Source organism: Halichoerus grypus, chromosome 8 (genome assembly GCF_964656455.1).
Source record: "Halichoerus grypus chromosome 8, mHalGry1.hap1.1, whole genome shotgun sequence".
Lineage (NCBI taxonomy): Eukaryota > Metazoa > Chordata > Mammalia > Carnivora > Phocidae > Halichoerus > Halichoerus grypus.
Window position 1 is genome coordinate 124414316 of NC_135719.1, and position 21285 is coordinate 124435600.

The window sequence follows — 21285 nt, forward strand, 5'->3', positions numbered from 1 at the left end:
TCCCAGTTTTAAGGCACTCCATTTTTCACTGGTAGTTGTCAGGAGTTGGGGATTACTAGAAAATATACAATTTGACCAATAATTTACACTGTACAGTAATTGCTTTTGTAAAAAAATGAATAATTCTTCAAGTCATATCAGAAAGGATAAGATCACACGTTCTAGAGTCAGTTTTTGGGGGGTTTTAAATTTGACTCTGCCCCTTTCTGGCTATGTAATATTAGGCAAATTGCTTAACATCTTTGTACCTCAGTTTACTCATTTGTAAAATATGGCTGATAATAATAGTACTTATTTCACAGGATTGTTGTGATGGTTAAAACAGTTTATGTAAAGTACTTGGAAGAATACTGAGCACAGATTGTGTTCAACAAAATTAGCTTTTATTATATTTTTTGCATGAAATATTCTAAAATATTAAATATTTTGTCAAGAAAGGAAGACTAAGAATGTGTGGTTATGTTCCCTGTAAAATATTTTTTTCTTTTTTTTTTTTTTTGGTAAATAGTCTCCACACCCAGCGTGGAGCCCAATGCGGGGCTTGAACTCATGACCTGAGATCAAGACCTGAGCTGAGATCAACAGTCAGATGCTCAACCAACTGAGAACCGAGGAACCCCTAAAATTTTTTTACATAATTAAATTATGAGTAGAAAAAACCTAGACAAATATATACAAACCATTAAAAGTAGTTCTCTCTGAGGGAATCTGTGTGGTTAGGATTACACATGACTTCTTCAGTATACATTTCTGAATGATTTAACACATGAGCAAATAAATATCTTTGCACATGCATATATCTGCTTTTTTATCAAAAGGGATCTTATAAAATGTATTGTTCTGCTAGGTGGTTTTTAACTTGACTGCACATCATGGACATCTTCCCAAGCTGGTATCTGGAGCCCAATTTAATCTGTGTTAGTGACAGCATAGTTTTTCCATTATCTATCCCTCAGTTGCTAGATGTTTATAGACTTTTTCCCCATTTTTATTTGTTACAATAATACTCTAAATAATCTAGCTTATATATCTTTTGGCATTGGTATTAGTATTTCAGTAGGATGTATTCCTAGAAATGAATCACTGGGTCAAAGAACACATGCATTTAAAAAATTTAATAGAAAACACCAAATTACTTCAGAAAGTTTTTTTTTTTTAATTTTCTACAATGAATATGTATTAACTTCTGTAATCAGAAAAAAAGTATGAGGATTTCAAAATGAAAGAATACATGCCATGTCTGAGAGGGAAAAAAGGATTCAGTGTAAAAAGAAAACATGACTTAAATATTATCTTGTATGGGCACTTGAGGAATAATTTCTGATACACCATGTATTTATTTATTTATTTATTTATTTATCTGCTACACCATTTAAAATTGTTTTGTATTAATTCAAGTTTTCCTTTGTTCTTTTTAAGGAAGCTTTCACTGTCTACAAACTGCATTGAAAAAATTGCCAACCTCAATGGCTTAAGTAAGTGATCCACAGTAACAGATGGTTCTTGGATTTTCTCGTTATTGGAATAAACATTCCAGAGACACTATGTAATCCCAGAAGCTGGCACCTGTTTTAACCACAGTAATTGTTAGATGACAGAGAGAATATATAAACCATGTGTCTTAAATTTGGTTATCCAAAGAAAATTAGAACACAAGATCTAAACATTTTAAAGACATTTTAAAGCTTTTATAGAGTTAGAATTAAATAGAATTAGATTTTTTAATTATATATTTTTTGTTCAAATTTGTCTTGTGTTTCATACTTGTTGTATTTAAATTTTAATTCTTCACCATCATTGTTTTTCTTGTGCTCCTTATCTGTGTTAATGACATTGCCACCATCCCAGTTGCCAAGGGTTCTGACTCCTGCTAGTTTCCTATGGTTGCTGAAACTTGGTGGCTTAAAGCAACAGTTCTGAAAAACAACAGGAACAACAAAAGAACAGTTCTGGAGGATAGAAGTCTAAAATTGGTTTCAGTGGATCAAAATCAAGGTTTTGACTGAGCCACGCTGCCTCTGAAGGCTTTTGGGGAGAATCTGTTCCTTGCCTCTTCTAGATTCTGATGGCTGCCATATTCCTTGGCTTATGAGGGCATCACTAATCTCTGCCTCTGTGGTCAGATTGACTTCTCCTCTTTTGTCTGTGTCAAATCTTTCTCTGCTTTCCTCTTATGAGGATATGTGTGACTGCATTTAGGGAATACCTGGATAATCAAGGATACTGTCCTTATCTTAATAAGATCCTTAACTTGATGACATCTGGCAAGTACTTTTTCCCCATATAAGGTAACATTCACAGGCTCCAAGGTTTAAGATTTAGGTATCTTTTGGAGAGTCATTATTTAACCTACCATCCTCGTCCTTTACTTCCCTTAAGACCTACGTCCAAGTCCATCATGAAGTCTTGTTAACTCTACTCTTTGAAAGAGCTCTCAAATAATTTGTTGCTTTTCCATTTCCAGAAGTTACAGCTTTAATTTAGACCCATGTTATCTCTCCCTTAGATTGTGTTTTTCAAACACTTTTGACCACTTTTCCACAGTAAGGAATACATATGAATTCATGACTCAGTACATATATTCATATGAATACACATATCTAATATATACACACACATGAAGTGGAATAGGTTTGTAAAACAATATTTACCCTTATAGCATAGGTTCCAGTATAAATTTTTAAAAGATTTCTTTCTTTCTTTCTTTTTTTTTTTTTTACAAACCTAACTGGAACAGATTGACTCATCTTATGCATAGCTCTGTTAGTAAATGTTCCCTCTCCGGGACTACATAGATACTGAATGCCAACTTTGAGTAGGGTCCTGGGAGGGGGATGGAGATTTGGAAGAGATGGTAGTAAGATGTAATGCTTGCCCTCAAGGAACTCATTATCTAAAGTGATAGAACATATTCCTCACTAACTGTAATAATAGCTGGTATTTCTTGAGCATATATCCACCAGGCATTATTCGAAGCACTTTATATATACGAACTCATTTAATCTTCACAATAACTATATGAAGTGGATATTTATTATTATAATCCAATGCCATGTTCCTAAAGAAAGTGTAATTATGATGATGACTAGAGAAGTCTTTAGAGGGAGAAATGACATTTAAACTTGACATTCTTTTTTTTTTTAAGATTTTATTTATTTGAGAGAGAGAGAGCGCGTGCACAAGTGGGGGGCATGTGGCAGAGGGAGAGGGAGAAGCAGATTCCCCGTTCTGCAGGGAGCCTGACACAGGGCTTGATTCCAGGACCCTGGGATCGTGACCTGAACTGAAGGCAGATGCTTAACCTACTGAGCCACCCAGACGCCCCTAAACTTGACATTCTTAATCTTGTTTCTTATAGGATTTTCCTGTTAGAGGAAGGGGCTGTTCTCAAAGAAAAAAAGCACTGCATTAATGAATGCAAAGAGTCATAAAAAAGAATGATGTGTTCAGGTGTGAATAGGGTGGCACAGCTTTTAATGACTTTGAATGCAACATTAAGGCATTTGGTCTTCACTAGGCAAAGAGGAACCACTAAAGATCTCTGATTTGGAGGAATGATAATGAGACAATATACTTTTTTTAATTGCTTGTCATAACCCACTAAGTTGATTTCATATCACCCATAGTTTGAAAGACAGTACCTTATGACTTTTGTGATAGCCTCCTAATTGATCTTTTTGTCTCCTATCTTTCTGCTCTTCAGTTGACCTTCAATACTAATAACAGAGTTTTCTTTTCTTTTTTTTTAAGATTTTATTTATTTATTAGAGAGAGCGCATGTGCGAGTGCACAAGCTGGGGGAGGGGCAGATGGAGAGGGAGAGAGACAATCCCAAGCAGACTCTGCACTGAGCCCACTCGGGGCTCGATCCCACGACTCCGAGATCATGACTTGAGCCAAAACCAACAGTCAGATGCTTAACTGACTGAGCCACCTAGGAGCCCCCAGAGTTTTCTTTCTAAAAATATTATTCTCATTGTCATTAACTTTGATATCATAATTTCTTTCCTTATACAGTAATAAGTAAGATCTTTTTAGCCTTCCGTCACCATTTTCATGTGTATTTTTTTTAAAGGAGTTGTATTTTTTTAAAGGAGTTTTACATGTTAAGTTCGATATTATCTTTGGAAGAGTTGCATATATTTGTTATCTCCAGTTCCTGAGGTTGTTTCTCAGTCCTCATCTTAGTTGACCTAGCAGCATATTTGACATGGATGATTTTGTTCCTCTTTGAAGCAATTTCAATATTTGATTTCTGGGATGCTGTACCCTCCTGATTTCTTAGACTGCTCCTTCCCGGTCTTCCCCGACTTTTAAGTGTTAGAGTACCCCAGGACCCAGTTCTTGGATCTGTTCTCTTTTCTATTTTCACCTACTCCTTGGATTATTTCATCCAGGTCATGGCTTTACCGTCTATATGCTGATGGTTCTCACATTTGTACCTCTAACGCAGGCATGTCCTCTGAACTCCAGATTCATGGTCAGTTGCCTGATATTTCCATTGGATGTCTAATACACATCTCATAATTAATATTTTTTTGTTGTTGTTAAAGATTTTACTTACTTATTTGAGAGAGAGAGAGAAACAGCATGAGAGGGTAGAAGGTCAGAGGGAGAAGCAGGCTCCCTGCAGAGCAAGGAGCCCGATGCGGGGCTTGATCCCAGGACTCCGGGATCATGACCTGAGCCGAAGGCAGTCGCTCAACCAACTGAGCCACCCAGGCATCCCTACACATCTCATAATTAACATGTCCAAATCTAAGTACTGATATCCTTCTCCAGCCCCAGCCAAACCAACTTTTTGTATGTCTTTCTCAGATAGCAACAGTTCCATTCTTCTCTTTGCTTAGGCCAAATTCCCTGGTAATTTCTTAACTCCTTTCTCACACATCCCCAAGACCCATTATCTTTCTAATTTCATCTCCTATTACTCTCCTCCCATTCTCTCAGCCAGCTTTTTGTGTTTTGTGAACACTTCTGATGTGGTCCTGCCTCAAAGCCTTTGTCCTTGAAGTTCCTCTGCCTGTAAATGTTCTTCCTCCACAGATCCTCATGGTTAGCTGCCTCACTTCCTTTAAGTCTTAGAAGTCACCCTCTATCCAAAATGTCAACTGCTCCCAACCCCTTGACATTTCATTCTTTTTACCTCCTTTTTTTCTCCTTCACACTTGTCAGTATCTAATATACTTATTTATTTTGTTTATCATCTGGCAAGTTATTAGCTCAATGTCAGCGGGAATTTTTATCTGTATTATTCATTGTTACATCATGAGTGATTATAGCTGTTCCTACTATATAGTAGATGCTCAATAATTACGTGAATAACTTTTTTTTTAAAGACTTTATTTATTTGAGAGAGACAGAGTGAGCAAGAGAGGGAATATGAAGGGGGGAGGGGCAGAAGGAGTGGGAGAAGCAGACTCCTCACTGAGCAGGGAGCCTGCCCAGGGGCTCTATCCTGGGACTCTGGGATCATGACTTGAGCAGAAGGCAGACACTTAACCGACTGAGCCACCCAGGCGCTCCAAATAACTTTTTGAATAAGCTTTTTTTATAGAAAAAATAAAATGCCAATCTTTCCATATCGAGAAGCTTTAAAAAATAATTGATTATGTGATTTTCTTAAATATTTAATTTTCACACATTTATAGCTATATGGGATGTGTTAGTTTGCTAGGGCTGCCATAATCAATTCCACAGACTAGGTGGCTTAAACAATAGAAATTTATTTTCTGGTAATTGTGGAGGCTAGAAGTCCAAGACCAAGGTTTTGGCAGGATTGAGTTCTTCTGAGGCCTCTCTCCTGGGCTTATGGATGACCATCTTTTCCCTTGGTCTTTAATGGTCTTTTCTCTGTTTCTGTCTGTGTCCTAATCTCCTCTTCTTATAAGGGCACCAGTCATATTGAATTTTACCTAAAATGATCTCATTTTACCTTAATTACCTCTTTAAAATCCTGTGTTCAAATACAGTCATATTCTGAGGTACTGGGTGCTAGGACTACAACTGTGAATTTTAGGGTAGGGGGACACAGTTCAGTCCATAACAAGGGGTCTTCTTTCAACGATTAAAGCATTTTGCATGAATTAGATCACTCTTAAAATACTTTGTCCTGAAAGTTAAATGTTTCTCATAACAGAATTTAAAATAATTCATTAAATTAAATAAATTAAAACAAAGTTTATATAACCGTGTACGCCTGATAACACACATGCACACACAAACACATACATACACACAGACATCATTTATTGTGTACTTACCATGGATTAAGCATTATGCTGAATGTTTTAGAAAATTATCTCATTTAATCCTGATATTCTTCTTTTTATAATGATTTTATTTATTTATTTTATTTATTTGGGAGAGAGCGTGAGTGGGGGTTGGGGGGAGGGGCAGAAGGGGAGGGAGAAGGAGGAGGGGAAAGAATTTCAAGCAGACTCTGTGCTGAGCACAGAGCCCAACACAGGGCTCCATCTCTTGAGCCTGAGACCATGACCTGAGCTGAAACTAAGAGTCTCAACTGACTGAGCCACCCAGGCACCCCAATCCTGATATCCTTATAAGGTAGATATTATATTTCCTCATTTTATGTATGATGAAACTGTGATTCAAAGAAGTTTGGTTGCTTCCCTAGAGAGCTGGGATTGGAACTCAATTGAGTGAATTTGTGTTCTTAACCATTCAATTATGGATTTTGTAAAACAGTGCAATCCAATAGAGCTGTCTGCACCGTCCCAGTATAGTTACCACTAGCCACATACAGCTGTTAAGCTTTTGAAATGTGGCTAGTATGATTGAGAAACTGAATTTTAAATTGTATTTAATTTTAATTAATTTAAATTAAATAGCCACATGTGGCTAGTAACTACCATATTGGACAACATAGTTACAGAAGGTTACATTGTGAAAACTAAGTGTATAACTTATGCATAAGTAATCAACAGGTTTTTAGAACAGAAATGAAGTTTCCTTTATTTTGCTAGAAATCTTTTTTTAATTTTGAAAAATAATACATGCACACGGTTTTATGCAAACAATTCAAAAAAGGTTACAATGGAAACTAAGTTTTCCTCTGACCATAAAGCAACTACTTTTCTATTTTCTTTTTTTCTTCTAGAAATAGCCTACAGATACACAAATAGAACCATCCTTTTAAAAAATACAAATAAGAATTTTTAAAGCAAATCACAATCTAATTCTTTAAGAGATTGAAAGCAAAAGATTTTTTAAATACTAATTAATTTGATTTCATTTTTAATCCTTTGTGGAGTGAGGTGGGCTATACATAAATATGTTCCTATTTTCTAGTGTGAGTCCTTATACTGTAGTAGATTTGAAATATATATGCTTCCAAATTTAAAGTTCAAATCTTCTTTACTCTTATTTTAGCCCTGAAATATTTTTACTAGCCAGCAGTTTAAAACCATGCATTCAAAATAGCTAACCGTTTGTAAATTTAATATTGTCATGATGTGAAATTATAGTTGTAGTGTTTGCCTTAGATGATAAGTAAGTCAATTTCTTGAATTGAATTGACTTGAATACCACTTTTAATTAATACAGCCTTTCTACTTACTATATAAGTATATTTATTATATAAAATTTATTAATACTTTATTATACTAGATTTACAACTGTTATAATATGATTCTCATAAACAAAAAATTGTTTTTTTTCCACTGCAGAAAACTTGAGGATATTGTCTTTAGGAAGAAACAACATAAAGAACTTAAATGGACTGGTAGGTTGTTATATATTTCCTTAAAAAAGCATGCACTTTTTTTCCTTAATATACAAGTAATATTTGTCCATTTCAGAAACTTTACAAAGTAGAAAAGCAACTGTAAAAGGTACCTATAGATCACTTACAGTTTAAATATTGGTAACTATTTTTTTTAAGATTTATTTATTTGAGAGAGAGAGTGTGCAGGGGGAGGGGCAGAGTGAGAGGGGGAGAGAGTCACAGGCAGACTCTGCGCTGAGCACAGAGCCTGAGGTGGGGGCTCGATCCCGGCCCTGAGATCACAACCTGAGCCAAAACCGAGAGTTGGATGCTTAACTGACTACACCACCCAGGCACCTCATAAATATTGCTAACATTTTGATTGTCATCTTTCTTGCATTTTTTTCTATTCTTTGATGGGTATGTACATATTGTTTTGCATCTCTTTTTTTTTTTACTTAATATGTAAAGATCATTTTTTCATGTTATTTATTCATTTAACAAATTCATTTGGTATGTTTCCTGAATGCCTACTTTAAGCCAGGTGCTGTTCTAGGCATTAGAGATACAGAAGAATATGAAATGAAATCCTTGCTCTCCTAGAACTTCCATTACGGTAGAGGGAGGCAGACTAGAAAATATTTGTATGGTACATATACAATAGATTGTATAATACAGGTGGTGATGAAGGCAATGAAGAAAAATAAGGCATATACAAGAGCATAGATGGATGGGAAGTGAGGATGTAAGCAACAGAGCTGACCAAGGGACTGGTGCTCCAGACTGAGGTGGGGCAACAAATGTAAATGTCCTGAAGCTGAGAAGCCCATTTGTATATATGATCTGGCCTCTTGCCTTCCTTTCAGATCTCAGTCCATATTACTCTTCTTCCTAGTTGGTAATCTCCAGCCACTGGTCTTTCTCTTCCTTGAACACACCAAGTCTGTTCCCACCTGAAGACTCTGTACTTGCTATTTCTTCTGCCTTAACAACTCTGTTACTTTGGATTTCTACCTTACTGGCCATCACACTTCAGCTTAGATGTCACCTCCACAAAAGTGTCCCAGCTACCCTATATCTAAAGTAGCCCTCTAGGCAATAACTCTAACTACTTAAAATTTTTTTCATCTTTCTTATTATTATCTGAAATTTTCATTTGTTTGTTCTCTCTCTTTCTGTCATGTCACACACACACACACACACACACACACACACGAATCCTAATGAGTACATTAGTTTTTTTCATCAGCATCTATATTAGTGCTTGATACATGTAGTAGGCACTCTGTAAATATTTACTGAGTGACTCAATATATTCCTAATTACAAAAACTATTAGGTTAAATTTTTAATTCTAAGAGTAATATATATTAATTATAAAAAAACAAATCAAGCCATTCATAAATATATGAAATACACTGTGAAAGTCTTTCCTCTTTTTACCTACAGATATCTGTGTGTGTGTGCATGTGTATGTGTGTGTATATATATGTTATATATGTTTGTACTGATAATATATAGGGCATATTTTTTCTGCTTTTTCATTCAACAGTGTATCAGGGATATCCTTCCATGTCAAAATATAAAGATCTAATGTATTTTTTCTTAAAGATTTATTTATTTTAGAGAGAGCATGTGCTGGAGGAGGGGCAGAGGTAGAGGAAGAGAGAAAGAAGCAGACTCCTCGCTGAGCGTGGAGCCCAATGCAGGGCTCGATCTCACAACCCTGAGATCATGACCTGAACCAAAATCAAGAGTGGGACGCTTAACCAACTGAGCCACCCAGGCGCCCCAATGCATTATTCTTTTCTTTAAAGATTGTATTTATTTATTTGAGAGAGAGAGACAGAGAGAGATCTCACACAAGCAGGGGTAGGGGCAGAGGGAGAAGCAGACTCCCTGCTGAGCAGGGAGCCTGACATGGGGCTCAGTCCCAGGACTGGACCATGACCTGAGCTGAAGGCAGATGCTTAACAGACTAAGTCACCATGGCACCCCTCAAATGCATTATTATTATTTTTTAAGGATTTTATTTATTTATTTGTCAGAGAGAGAGGGAGAGAGCACAAGCAGGAGGAGTGTCGGGCAGAGGGAGAAGCAGGCTTCCTGCTGAGCAGGGAGCCCAATGCAGGGCTCAATCCCAAGACCCTGGGATCATGACCTAAGCCCAAGGCAGATGCTTAACTGACAGCCGCCCAGGCACCCCCCCATGCATTATTTTTTAATAGCTTTATAGTTTTACACAGTTTCAGTATATAACAATGTATTTATTCCAGTACTGCTGAGTGTTTAGATTATTTTCTTGAGGAAGGGGTGTGTCTTTTTTTTTTTTTTTTTTTTTAAAGATTTTATTTATTTATTTGACAGAGAGAGAGCACAAGTAGGCAGAGCGGCAGGCAGAGAGAGAGGGAGAAGCAGGCTTCCCGCCGAGCAGGGAGCCCGATGCGGGGCTCGATCCCAGGACCCTGGGATCACGACCTGAGCTGAAGGCAGATGCTTAACGACTGAGCCACCCAGGCGCCCCAGGGGTGTGTCTTTTTTTTTGCTATTACAAATCATGCTGCAGTGAACATCTTCACACATCTATCCTTCAACAGTTATTTGAATGTTTATATACGCTAGATTGCTAAAAGTAGAAATGCTGAGAATATTTGTGTGCATTTAAATTTTTGATAGGTACCTCAAATTGCTCTTACAATGCTAGTGCCAGTTTCTACTTCCATCAATGGTATATGGGTGAGGATTATCCCCTCCACCCTTAATATCCATGAGTATTATCCATTTTTTTAATATTTGCCAATATGATAGGCAAAAATGGAGTATTGTGTTGTTTTAATCTGTATTCTCTAGTTAGTTGTGACTTTGAACGTGTTCCTATATATTTGTTATGTATGTTTCCTCTTTTGGAAATTGACCAACTATAGTTTTTACCCATTTTTCTATTGGCTTTATTTTTTTCTTATTGAATTCTAAGCACTCTCAATATTTCTAATATCTATTGTTGAGAATATTATTACTGTAACTGTTGTTAACATTTATTAACTATGTAATAGCAGACTCTTTATATGCATTGTCTCCTTTGAAATTCACAAGTAGATAATGTCCTCATTTTAAGATTAAAAAAAAAAATCCTCATTTCAGGATAAAGACACTTGGTCTCAGGTATTTATGTAAAGTGCCCAAGTATAGTGAACAGGCACTCTTAAACACTGTTGCTGAGACCGGCAGTTTGTAGTAGCTATCACAGTCTTCAATATGTATTTACCTTGTCCCAGCTATTCTATATCTAGGAGTTTTTCATACTCACATACATGAACAAAGATGTTGGACCAAATATGTTACACACACACACACACACACACACACACACAAATATTTCTGGTGATAGCTGTTGCCTCTGCAGAAAGGAAGAGTTGTGGGGTGCGAAACACTTTTCTTTTTATGCTTATTTGTACTGTGTGGGGTTTTTTGTTTGTTTGTTTGTTTGTTGTTATCTTGTATGTTACTCTTTACCCAAAAAGAAACAAACAGATGATTCCCCCTAAAATACAAGGAAAATATTTGTTTACCCATGTTTATAGCAGCATTATTCACAGTAACCAAAAGATGGAAGCAACCCAAGTGTACCTCTATGGATGAACAGATAAACAAAAAAGAAAATGATGGAAGAGTGGCGGAGGGTAGGAGGGAAGAAGAGGGAAGGGGTGGAGGACTTGGCCAAGATAGTCAAATCTAGGCAATCTGATTGCAGATTCCACACTTCAATTTAATGCAAACAGTTTTCAGATTTTTTTTTTTAAGATTTTATTTTTAAGTACTCCCTACACCCAACCAAGGGGCTCAAACTCACAACCCTGAGATCAAGAGCCACATGCCCCTCTGAGCCAGCCAGGGAACCCAGTTTTCAGAATTATTAAATGTATTTTTCTTAGTTTGTCCCTTGTCTTTTTACTTTATTTGTAGTTGCCAAATGGAATTTTAAAATTTGTCAAATTTGGGGTGCCTGCGTGGCTCAGTCATTAAGCGTCTGCCTTCGGCTCAGGTCATGATCCCAGGGTCCTGGATTGAGCCCCGCATCGGGCTCCCTGCTCTGCAGGGAGCCTGCTTCTCCCTCTCCCACTTCCCCTGCTTGTGTTCCTGCTCTCACTATCCCTCTCTGTCAAATAAATAAATAAAATCTTTAAAAAAAAAATTGTCAAATTTATTTGTCAAACTTTATGACTTCTATGTTTTGTATCTTATATAGAAGGTCTTTACTTCTAGATATAGTGTTATATTTTCTTCTAGTACTTCTGTAGTTTTTTTAAGTGTAAATTTTTAAAGTTTATATCTTTAATCCATCTGGAGTTTATTTTTATATGTTGTATGAGGCAGGTATCAAACCTTATTTTTTTTCCTTCAAATGGTTAACCATATGTTGAAAAATCTCCTTTTCCCACTGTAAATGCCTCCTACTAAACTCTGTGTATGCATGGGTGGGTTCCTGGATGGCCAAGTTTCTTTCTATTTGTTGTTTTACTTATATATTCCAGTTCCAATATCATGCTGCTTTAATTTTCTTTAGCTTTATAATATGTTTTGATACCTATTTGGATAAGTCCTTTTTCTTTGTTCAAAATGTTTGTTGGCTTTTCTTAGACATTTACTCTTCGAGAGAAACTTGAAAATCAGTTTATCAAGTTCACAAAAATAAATTCCCTTTGGAAGCCTTAGAATTACATTGAATTTATAGATTGATTTGGAGAAAATTGATATCTTTATAATAATGAGACTTTCCTCATAGGCAGATTTATTCAGATTTTTTTTATGTCTTTCAGTAGAATTTTAGTTTTAATTCCTATAAGGCCTGTACACTTCTTACAAAAATGTATTCCCAGGTAATTTATATTTTTTGTTGCTACGATGAATGAGGTAATTTCTCTCTATTCACTTCCTGTTTATAATATAAAAGCTATTTGTTTTGTATATTTATAATCAATTGCCTACAAACAGTTCTTGACTGTTTATGAATCAGATCTTCTTAAAAACTTTTTTTTTTTTTAAAGATTTTATTTATTTATTTGACAGAGAGAGAGAGCGAGAGAGGGAACACAAGCAGGGGGAGTGGGAGAGGCAGAAGCAGACTCCCGGTTGAGCAGGGAGCCCGATGCGGGGCTCAATCCCAGGACCCCAGGATCACGACCTGAGCCGAAAGCAGACGCTTAATGACTGAGCCACCCAGGCGCCCCTCTTTTTTTTTTTTTTTAAGATTTTATTTATTTATTTGACAAAGAGACACAGCCAGAGAGGGAACACAAGCAGGGGGAGTGGGAGAGGGAGAAGCAGGCTTCCTGCAGAGCAGGGAGCCCAATGTCCGGCTCGATCCCAGGACCCTGGGATCATGACCTGAGCGGAAAGCAGACGTTTAACGACTGAGCCACCCAGGCGCCCCCCAGATCTTCCTAAAGACTTCTAAGCAACATTATGTTATCTGAATTCATTACTTTATATAAAAAGCAAACAATAATCATCATCATCATTTTATGTGGTCCAAAATGGAGGTTTTACAGAACTTCATTAAGCCCTTCCCATTCCTGTAACTTCCAATGTAATACTATTTACGGAACAGACATTTTTTTTGTTTTCAGTACATAGTGGTTTGTTGACCTCAAAGAATCATAAACTTTAATAGCTGAAAGGGATCTTAGAGAACTTCTTGTCCCACCTCCTCATTTCTTTTCCTTTTTTTTATTGTGGCAAAATACACATAACATAAAATTTACCATGGTAGCCATTTTTAAGTGTACAGTTCAATGGTATTAAGTATATTTGTATTATTGTGCAACCATCAATGCTATCTATCTCCGGAACTCTTTTCAGCTGGTAAAACTGCACCTCTGTACCCATTGAACAATAATTTCCTTGTCCCCTCCCCTCAGTTCTAAAACCCCCATTCTACTTTTTGTCTATGAATGTGACTACTATACGTACCTCATGTAAATGGAATCATACAGTATTTGTCTTCATGTGACTGGCTTATTTCACTTAGCATAATGTCCTCAAGGTTCATTTTGTTGTAGCGTGTATCAGAATTTCTTTCCATTTTAAGGATGAATAATATTCTATTGTCTGTATATACCATATTTTGTTTTGTTTATTCATTCATCCACCAATGGATGCTTCCACCTTTTGACTATTGTAAATAATGCTGCTGTGAGCATTGGTATCCAAATATCTCTTCAAAACTCTGCTTCTGATTCTTTTGGGTATATGCTCAGAATTGGGAATGCCAGAATGCCTGCGTGGCTCAGTTCATTAAATAGCTGCCTTCTGCTCAGGTCATGATCCCAGGGCCCTGGGATTGAGTCCCGCATTGGGTTCCTTGCTTAGCAGGGAGCCTGCTTCTCCCTCTGCCTGCCAGTCCCCCTGTTTGTGCTCTCTCTCTTTCTGGCAAATAAATAAATAAAATCTTAAAAAAAAGAAGTGGGAATGCTGGATCATATTTTTTAATTTTTGGAGGAACCACCAAACTGTTCTGTAGTAGCTGTACCATTTTACATTCCCACCAGTAGTGCACAAGGGTTCCAATTTCTTCATATACTTGCCAACACTTGTTATTTTCCATTTGCTTGATAGTAGCCATCCTAATGAGTGTGAAATGGTATCCCAATATGCCAACCTCCTCATTTTACAGAGTAAGAAACTAGGAGGAGGAATGATTTGTTCGCATGCAGAAGCAGACCAGTTTGCTAAATACCTGTTTACTCCATGTCCAGTTCTCCAAAGAGCCAGTGTATTTAATGACAGATTCCACTGAACTGATTTACACAAACTTAGCCAGGTTTACTAGTTGATAGTCACCAGATTGCTTCACCAAAATCTTATCACTATTACCTACTTACAAATATATAGAAAATTATGTTGCTTGGAATGGTTTCAACACCTTTAAAATTTTTCTTTAAGGTTTAATTTAGTCTTAATATACAGCTGTTCCATCTCAACTATTGTTTTTGTCAGTCCATCTTTGTAGAATTCAGTTTCATAATTTAGACACTAATCACTTCTCAAATGATTAGAACACATAAAAATAGTAATCTAATTGAGCTGGTTAGTAAATCCTTACATTTACAGAAGTACAATAGACAGTGGAATAGATTGAAAATATATTGAAAAAACTATGCTCTGGGCATCCAAAATCTATACATTAGTAAGTCAGTAATCTCATTCCACAAAGTCATATTGCCCTGCAAAGTCCCCAAGTGCACTGCAATTTGGTAATGGCAAAACAGTTACGTCCAAATGGCTGAAAACTAAACTAAAACTAAATTAGTACTTGAATAAAACATCACAGACATCTTCAAAAGTTACCCTGTCTAAAGGAATTTATAACATATCTTTTTTTTTTTTTAAGATTTTATTTCTTTATTTGACAGAGAGAGAGCACAAGCAGGGGGAGAGGCAGAGGCAGAGGGAGAAGCAGACTCCCCGCTGAGCAGGGAGCCCAACATGGGGCTCGATCCCAGGACCCTGGAATCATGACCCGAGCCAAAGGCAGCTTAACCGACTGAGCCACCCAGGCGCCCCAATTTATATCATATCTTATCCTATCTAAAACGAATTGCTGGGGCGCCTGGGTGGCTCAGTCGTTAAGCGTCTGCCTTCGGCTCAGGTCATGATCCCAGGGTCCTGGGATCGAGCCCCCCCGTCAGGCTCCCTGCTCCGCGGAAGGCCTGCTTCTCCCTCTCCCAGTACCCCTGCTTGTGTTCCTTCTCTCGCTGTGTCTCTCTCTGTCAAATAAACAAATAAAATCTTAAAAAAAAATAAAACAAATTGCTATAATTTATAAGTGAACAGTTTTTCAGTAAATCAGTGAACGAGTAAATTCAGCAAATTGGCTCTTTGGAGAATTGATCAAATTGGCTATGTGAAATTGACCGAGAGTCCTCAGGTGCACACATAAAACAAAACTAAAACAAAACTAAGCAGCAGAACCCAAAATTGAGCCTAAATCTTCTAATCCATATTTACTCAGTATTTTTCCTGCTACCTCATACTTTCTAAATTGGAAACATGAGATGATTAGGGATGCATTGAGATGAAAATGTATGCAAAACAGCTTAAATTGTTCGAAGACTGATTCCCCTCTTCTGAAAGGTAGGATATATTAATTAGGTCCTTTGGTAGAAGATATCAGAATACTACTAGATGAGGGGGTTTGGTTAAATCACAAAGTTCTGATATATGAGTGCCAGGATAGACTGATTTAAACTTTTTTTTTTTTTTTACTTTGAATTGTGTTTCTTCTCAACTCCGAAAGTTGAAACTATGATGAATTGTGGGAGTTGGGATGGCACACAGACTAATTCAGGCCACTCCCTTCTCGGCTTCCCCCTGGTTCCACCAGTATGGAAAATCCATTAGGGATCTTTATCCAGGGTACACTTATTTTCTCTGTGGTCTTTGAAGGGAAAGTTACCAGGACATAGACCTAGGCCCCACATTCTAGACGTTACCATGTGGATGTAGGTAAATTCTTTTGGGATAGGAGGAAATTGAGCATGTAATTGTTCCTGCCTAGAACTTTTTTTGGGGGGGGGACAGGTAAAGGGGGAGGGAGAGAAAGAATCCCAAGCAGGCTTCATGCCCAGCGCGGAAGCTGATGCGTGACTTGATCTCACAACCCTGAGATCATGACCTGAGCTGAAATCAGGAGTCGGGCACTTAACTGACTGAGCCACCCAGGTGCCCCTCATTTCTTTTTTTTTTAATTTTATTTATTTATTTGACAGAGAGAGAGCACAAGTAGGCAGAGAAGCAGTTAGAGGGAGAGGGAGAAGCAGGCTCTCCGCCAAGCAGGGAGCCCGACGTGGGGCTCAATCCCAGGACCCTGGGATCATGACCCGAGCCAAAGGCAGCTGCTTAACCGACTGAGCCACCCAGGCGCCCCCCTCATTTCTTTTTTATAGAGAAAATAATCACTACATTTTGTCTTATGTCTATAAAAGAAGGAAGAGTCTTTGTACCACATTGATTATATCTAGCATTTAAGAGCCAGCATGATCTTTATACTGTAATGGAAAGACTGTAGGTTTTAAACTGAATTTTATACATCAAAAAAATAAGAGGAATTGATGGATAGATAGTGGATGGATAGATGGACAGATATGTGATAGGAAAAGAATAGTAAAATGTTAATGGTAGAATCTGGGTAGTAGATACATAGATATTTGCTATAAGATTCTTTCAACTTTTTGTGTTTGAAAGTTTCTGTAGTAAATATTGAAACAAAAACCCTGAAATTTAGACCTAGATCTATTATTTGATAGCATTGTGATCTTAGAAAATGCCTTTAATCTCTATAATGGAAATCAAATAAGCTGCTTTGCCTATCTTAAATATTATAAGGATCAAATCATATAATACAGGGAAATAATTTGAAATCTATACAATTCAATAAAAATGATAAAATAGTGCTATTATTTCCCCTTTTGGTGATTGCAGTAGCTATTCTTAGTTCATATCAGTTTGAAGAGTGGAAGAAAATGTTGTACTTGCCTTAATGAGAAAAAACTCCCACATAGCCTCAGCCCCCCTGCCAACGGACAGGTGGGTTTCAGTTCTCTCTGAAGACCATTGTCTTTATGTTTATAAGAAAGGGGACAGAGGAAAAATAAGCTTGTAAACCAAAATTGCTTTCTTTTCCAGGAAGCAGTAGGGGACACATTAGAAGAACTGTGGATCTCCTACAATTTTATTGAGAAGTTGAAAGGGATCCATGTAATGAAGAAATTGAAGATTCTCTACATGTCTAATAACCTAGTGAAAGACTGGGGTAAGCTGAAGCTGGCTCTTTTTAACCTTCTACCTCCTGTTTATAGAAAATAGCCCAACAGAGAACAAGATGCAAAATGGGGACATTTCTTTCTAAGCACACAGGGAAATAGCTATAGGAGTTCCTATCTTTCAGCTGAATGCTTGAAATTTACATTTAAATATTTACTTAAAATGATTATATTGAATAGATCCTGGTCCTCTTCATCATGGAAAAAAATTAAATTATAGTCCAAAGGCTGAATGGAATCAGTTTAAATTTAATAATTCTTGGATGGAATATGTATTTGCCATCTACATGACTTCGTTTTTTTATAGTACATTATTCATTGAGCATTTACCAAAGCCCTATTAAGTGTTACGAGCTATGCCAGGCTCTTGAGATACATAGTTGAATAGTACACTGTCCATGCCTTCAAGGAATTCACAACTTAGGGGGAAAGAGTAGTTTATAAACTGTGTAATGAGTTCTTCAGTAGGTGTGTGAATGCGTTGCTTTGAGAATTCAAAGATGAGGGATGTGGGTGGCTTGGTCAGTTAAGTGTTGGATTCTTGGTTTCAGCTCAGGTCATGAACTCGGGGTTGTGAGATCAAGCCCTGCAGGCTCTGTGCTCAGTGGGGAGTCTGTTTAAGACTGTCTCCCTCTCCCTCTGCCCCTCCACCCTGCTCTCTCTCTCTCTAAAATAAATAAGTAAATCTTAAAAAAAAAAATTCAAAGATGAGGGGCACCTGGTTGGCTCAGCTGGTTAAGCTTCCGACTCTTGATTTCAGCTCAGGTCATGATCTCGGGGTCATGGGATTGAGCCCCACATCAGGCTCCGTGCTCAGTGTAGAGTCTGCTTGAGATTCTGTGTCTCCCTCTCCCTCTGCCCCCTACCCCATGCTGACTCTCTCTCTCAAATAAATAAATCTTCTTTTAAATAAAGAATTCGAAGATGAGGGAATGGGTGGAGACAAATTTGATTTAACCCATACTGATGCAATACAGCATAGAGAAGACCTGTCGCTGGAGAGTGATATGTTGTTCTTTGTGATTCTGAACCTCATCTCCTTTTCTTATCCCGTCCTTAGGCTAGCATAAAGGTAGAAGAGGTATGTCTTCTTTTTCCTTCCCTTTCCATAATGTCTTCAGAGAATGACTTCATATGGTATAATTTCCCTTACTTTCTTCAAAATCTTAAACAACAAATTGTTCTGAATAGTCACAAACTGAGGGCTAGTGATACTGGAGTTCAATCCCCAAAATCATAACAGGAGAATTTTCCATTTTATTATAGAATGTATTCTTTGTACTTGTAGCTGAATTTGTGAAGCTGGCAGAATTGCCGTGCCTGGAAGACCTGGTGTTTGTAGGCAATCCGTTGGAAGAGAAACATTCTGCTGACGGGAACTGGATTGAAGAGGCGACCAAGAGAGTCCCCAAACTGAAAAAGCTGGATGGTGAGTGATTCTGGGCTAGCTTGGGGCAATGCTTTCTAGGCATAAGGATTGAATTTGTGACATGGAATCATGAAAAGGAGCAAAACTAAGAAAGAAATAGGTTGTCTCTAATCTCCAAAGCCATTTCATTCCATAGGAAATTTTAGAGTCTGGGTGAGATGAAAACCTCCTAGGATACTTAGACTGGTATAAGATCATCCCTTGACCAAAAATTTTTAAAGAAAGCCAGGCTTGTTCTCAAGTCACAAAGGTATTATTTTGCAGAATAATTAGACATAAATGGTAAGCAGTTGCTTTTTCACAACTGGATCAAAATTGTAGTTTTCTTTCTACCCCTACCCTCTAATTTTAGTTAACCAATATTTAAGATAGGTGTCAATGTCAGTAGATATCCCTGACTGACTGGGTTCAAGTTCTAGTTCTACCACTTAATAGCTTTTTTGTCATTTTGCTAGTTAATTAATTTCACCAAGCCTTGTTCTTTTGTAATCTAAAAACTGAAAATGATAATAGTCCCAGACTTCTCTGGATCTTACCTCCTCCCAGGAAGCCAGGCCAGGATCCCAACTGTTTCAGAACCCACAAACTTCTCTCTTTTCTGCCAGCCCAGGGAAATAACCTTTCTAATCTGAAGAGAATCACTATCCCCCTCCCTCTTTTCCACATTTTTCTGCATCTTCTCACAAACTGTCTTCCAGTGATCTTCTTAGGCTTTTCAAAGACAAAATCCAGTAAGTCTGATGGTCTTTCTCTACTTTCCACATTGCCCCTGAAGCAGTGATCCAGAACTGACTAGGCTACCTGATTGAATGGAGGGAAAGGAAATACTTAGAAGAAACAAATAAGTAATATCCAGCTATGTGATCATCATCATCATCATCCCATGTACCAAATACATATTTGCCCTACTCTCTTCAGCACCATACTCATACTGATAGTCACATCCAAAACAAAAGGACCTAGTTGTCTATGGTTGAGGCCTCCATGTCCCTCAGCCCTTCTCTTCTCTCTTTACCACCCCTGCTGCCTTGTCATTCTACCCTTCCTATATTCTTTGTCTCCCCATTGCTCCCTTACTACCTCTTTCAAGGCCTCAGTATACAACCCTTTTATCCACCCCAGCTTACTGCAGTGGTTGTTCTTAAATGGGACTGCACCCCTATGAAGATATTGGATATTTTAGAATCTCTGGGGAGAGAGTGAAGAGGTCTCTATAGTTTGAAAAAGTTTCACAGGTGATTCCAATATGCCTCCCTGGAAGATATGTGCTCATCTGTCCTCTAATTGAGAATTATTGATGTGAAAAGCTCTTACCCATCTATTTTCCTACACCAAAAAATGTTAACAGCTTGATTGAAGTTTAATTGACACACAGTTAACTGCACATATTTAAAGTGTATAATTTGGTATGTTTTGATATACATATACACCTCTGAAACCATCGCCACAATTAAGATAGTGAATATATGATGGTGTATAGTTAACAATACTGTCTTACAGCAACTAGAAAGTTGCTTAGACAGTGGATCTTAAAAGTTACCACCACACACACACACACACACACACACACACACACAGAAGTAACAATGTAAGGTGATGAATGTATTACCTAACATTGTGGTAATCATTCCATAATATATATCAAATCATCACGTTCATACCTTAAACTTACACAATGCTATCTCAGTCATATCTCAATAAAGCTGGGGGAAAAAGGGGAATAAACATATGCATCACCCCCAAAAGTATCCTTGTGCCTCTTTGTAATCCCTCTCTCCTGGTCCTTGCATCATCCCTCCCAAAGCAATCACTGATTGCTTTCTGCCTCTATAGATTAATTTGAATTTTCTAAAGTTTTATATCAGTGGAATCATGCAGAATGTTCTTTTCTTTTTTTTCTGGATGCATAGGGGTAAAATGACAGACTGTAGATTATCTCTTGTGGAGAGGTACAGGAATAATTGGGAAGAGGCAAACAGGTTTCTAAGATGCTGGTAATATTCTATTTCCTAAATTGGTAATGGGTATACAATCATTGGCTTTATTAGTCCTTAAATTATTTATATTGTATTTGTATGAATGAATATTTCACAATTTAAAAATAAAATAGAAAAAAGGGGGTAAGGACATTAGAGTCTTGGAGTTCAGCTTTTTTATGTTCAACTTTGGTTGGATTCTAGAAACCATTTGAAGTCATTTGTCTTCTTTCAGGATTGCATACAGGAAGTAAAACTCTTCCCTTAAACATGGAACAGAACCCCTCAAGTAGACCCTGAGTAGACCAAGCCACATTATAGCCTTTTGGACCAA

General features: G+C 37.3%; 1 protein-coding gene across 1 annotated transcript in view; it reads left to right on the forward strand.

The window, feature by feature from the left end:
- The window catches only part of DNAL1 (dynein axonemal light chain 1), a 40370-nt gene that overhangs the window by 12460 nt on the left and 6625 nt on the right, over positions 1 to 21285 (forward strand). Inside the window, exons 4-7 of the mRNA XM_036117836.2 lie at positions 1420 to 1475; positions 7689 to 7744; positions 17410 to 17536; positions 18835 to 18975. Coding sequence (XP_035973729.1) covers positions 1420 to 1475; positions 7689 to 7744; positions 17410 to 17536; positions 18835 to 18975 — 380 coding nt within the window. The remainder of the gene's footprint in view (positions 1 to 1419; positions 1476 to 7688; positions 7745 to 17409; positions 17537 to 18834; positions 18976 to 21285) is intronic.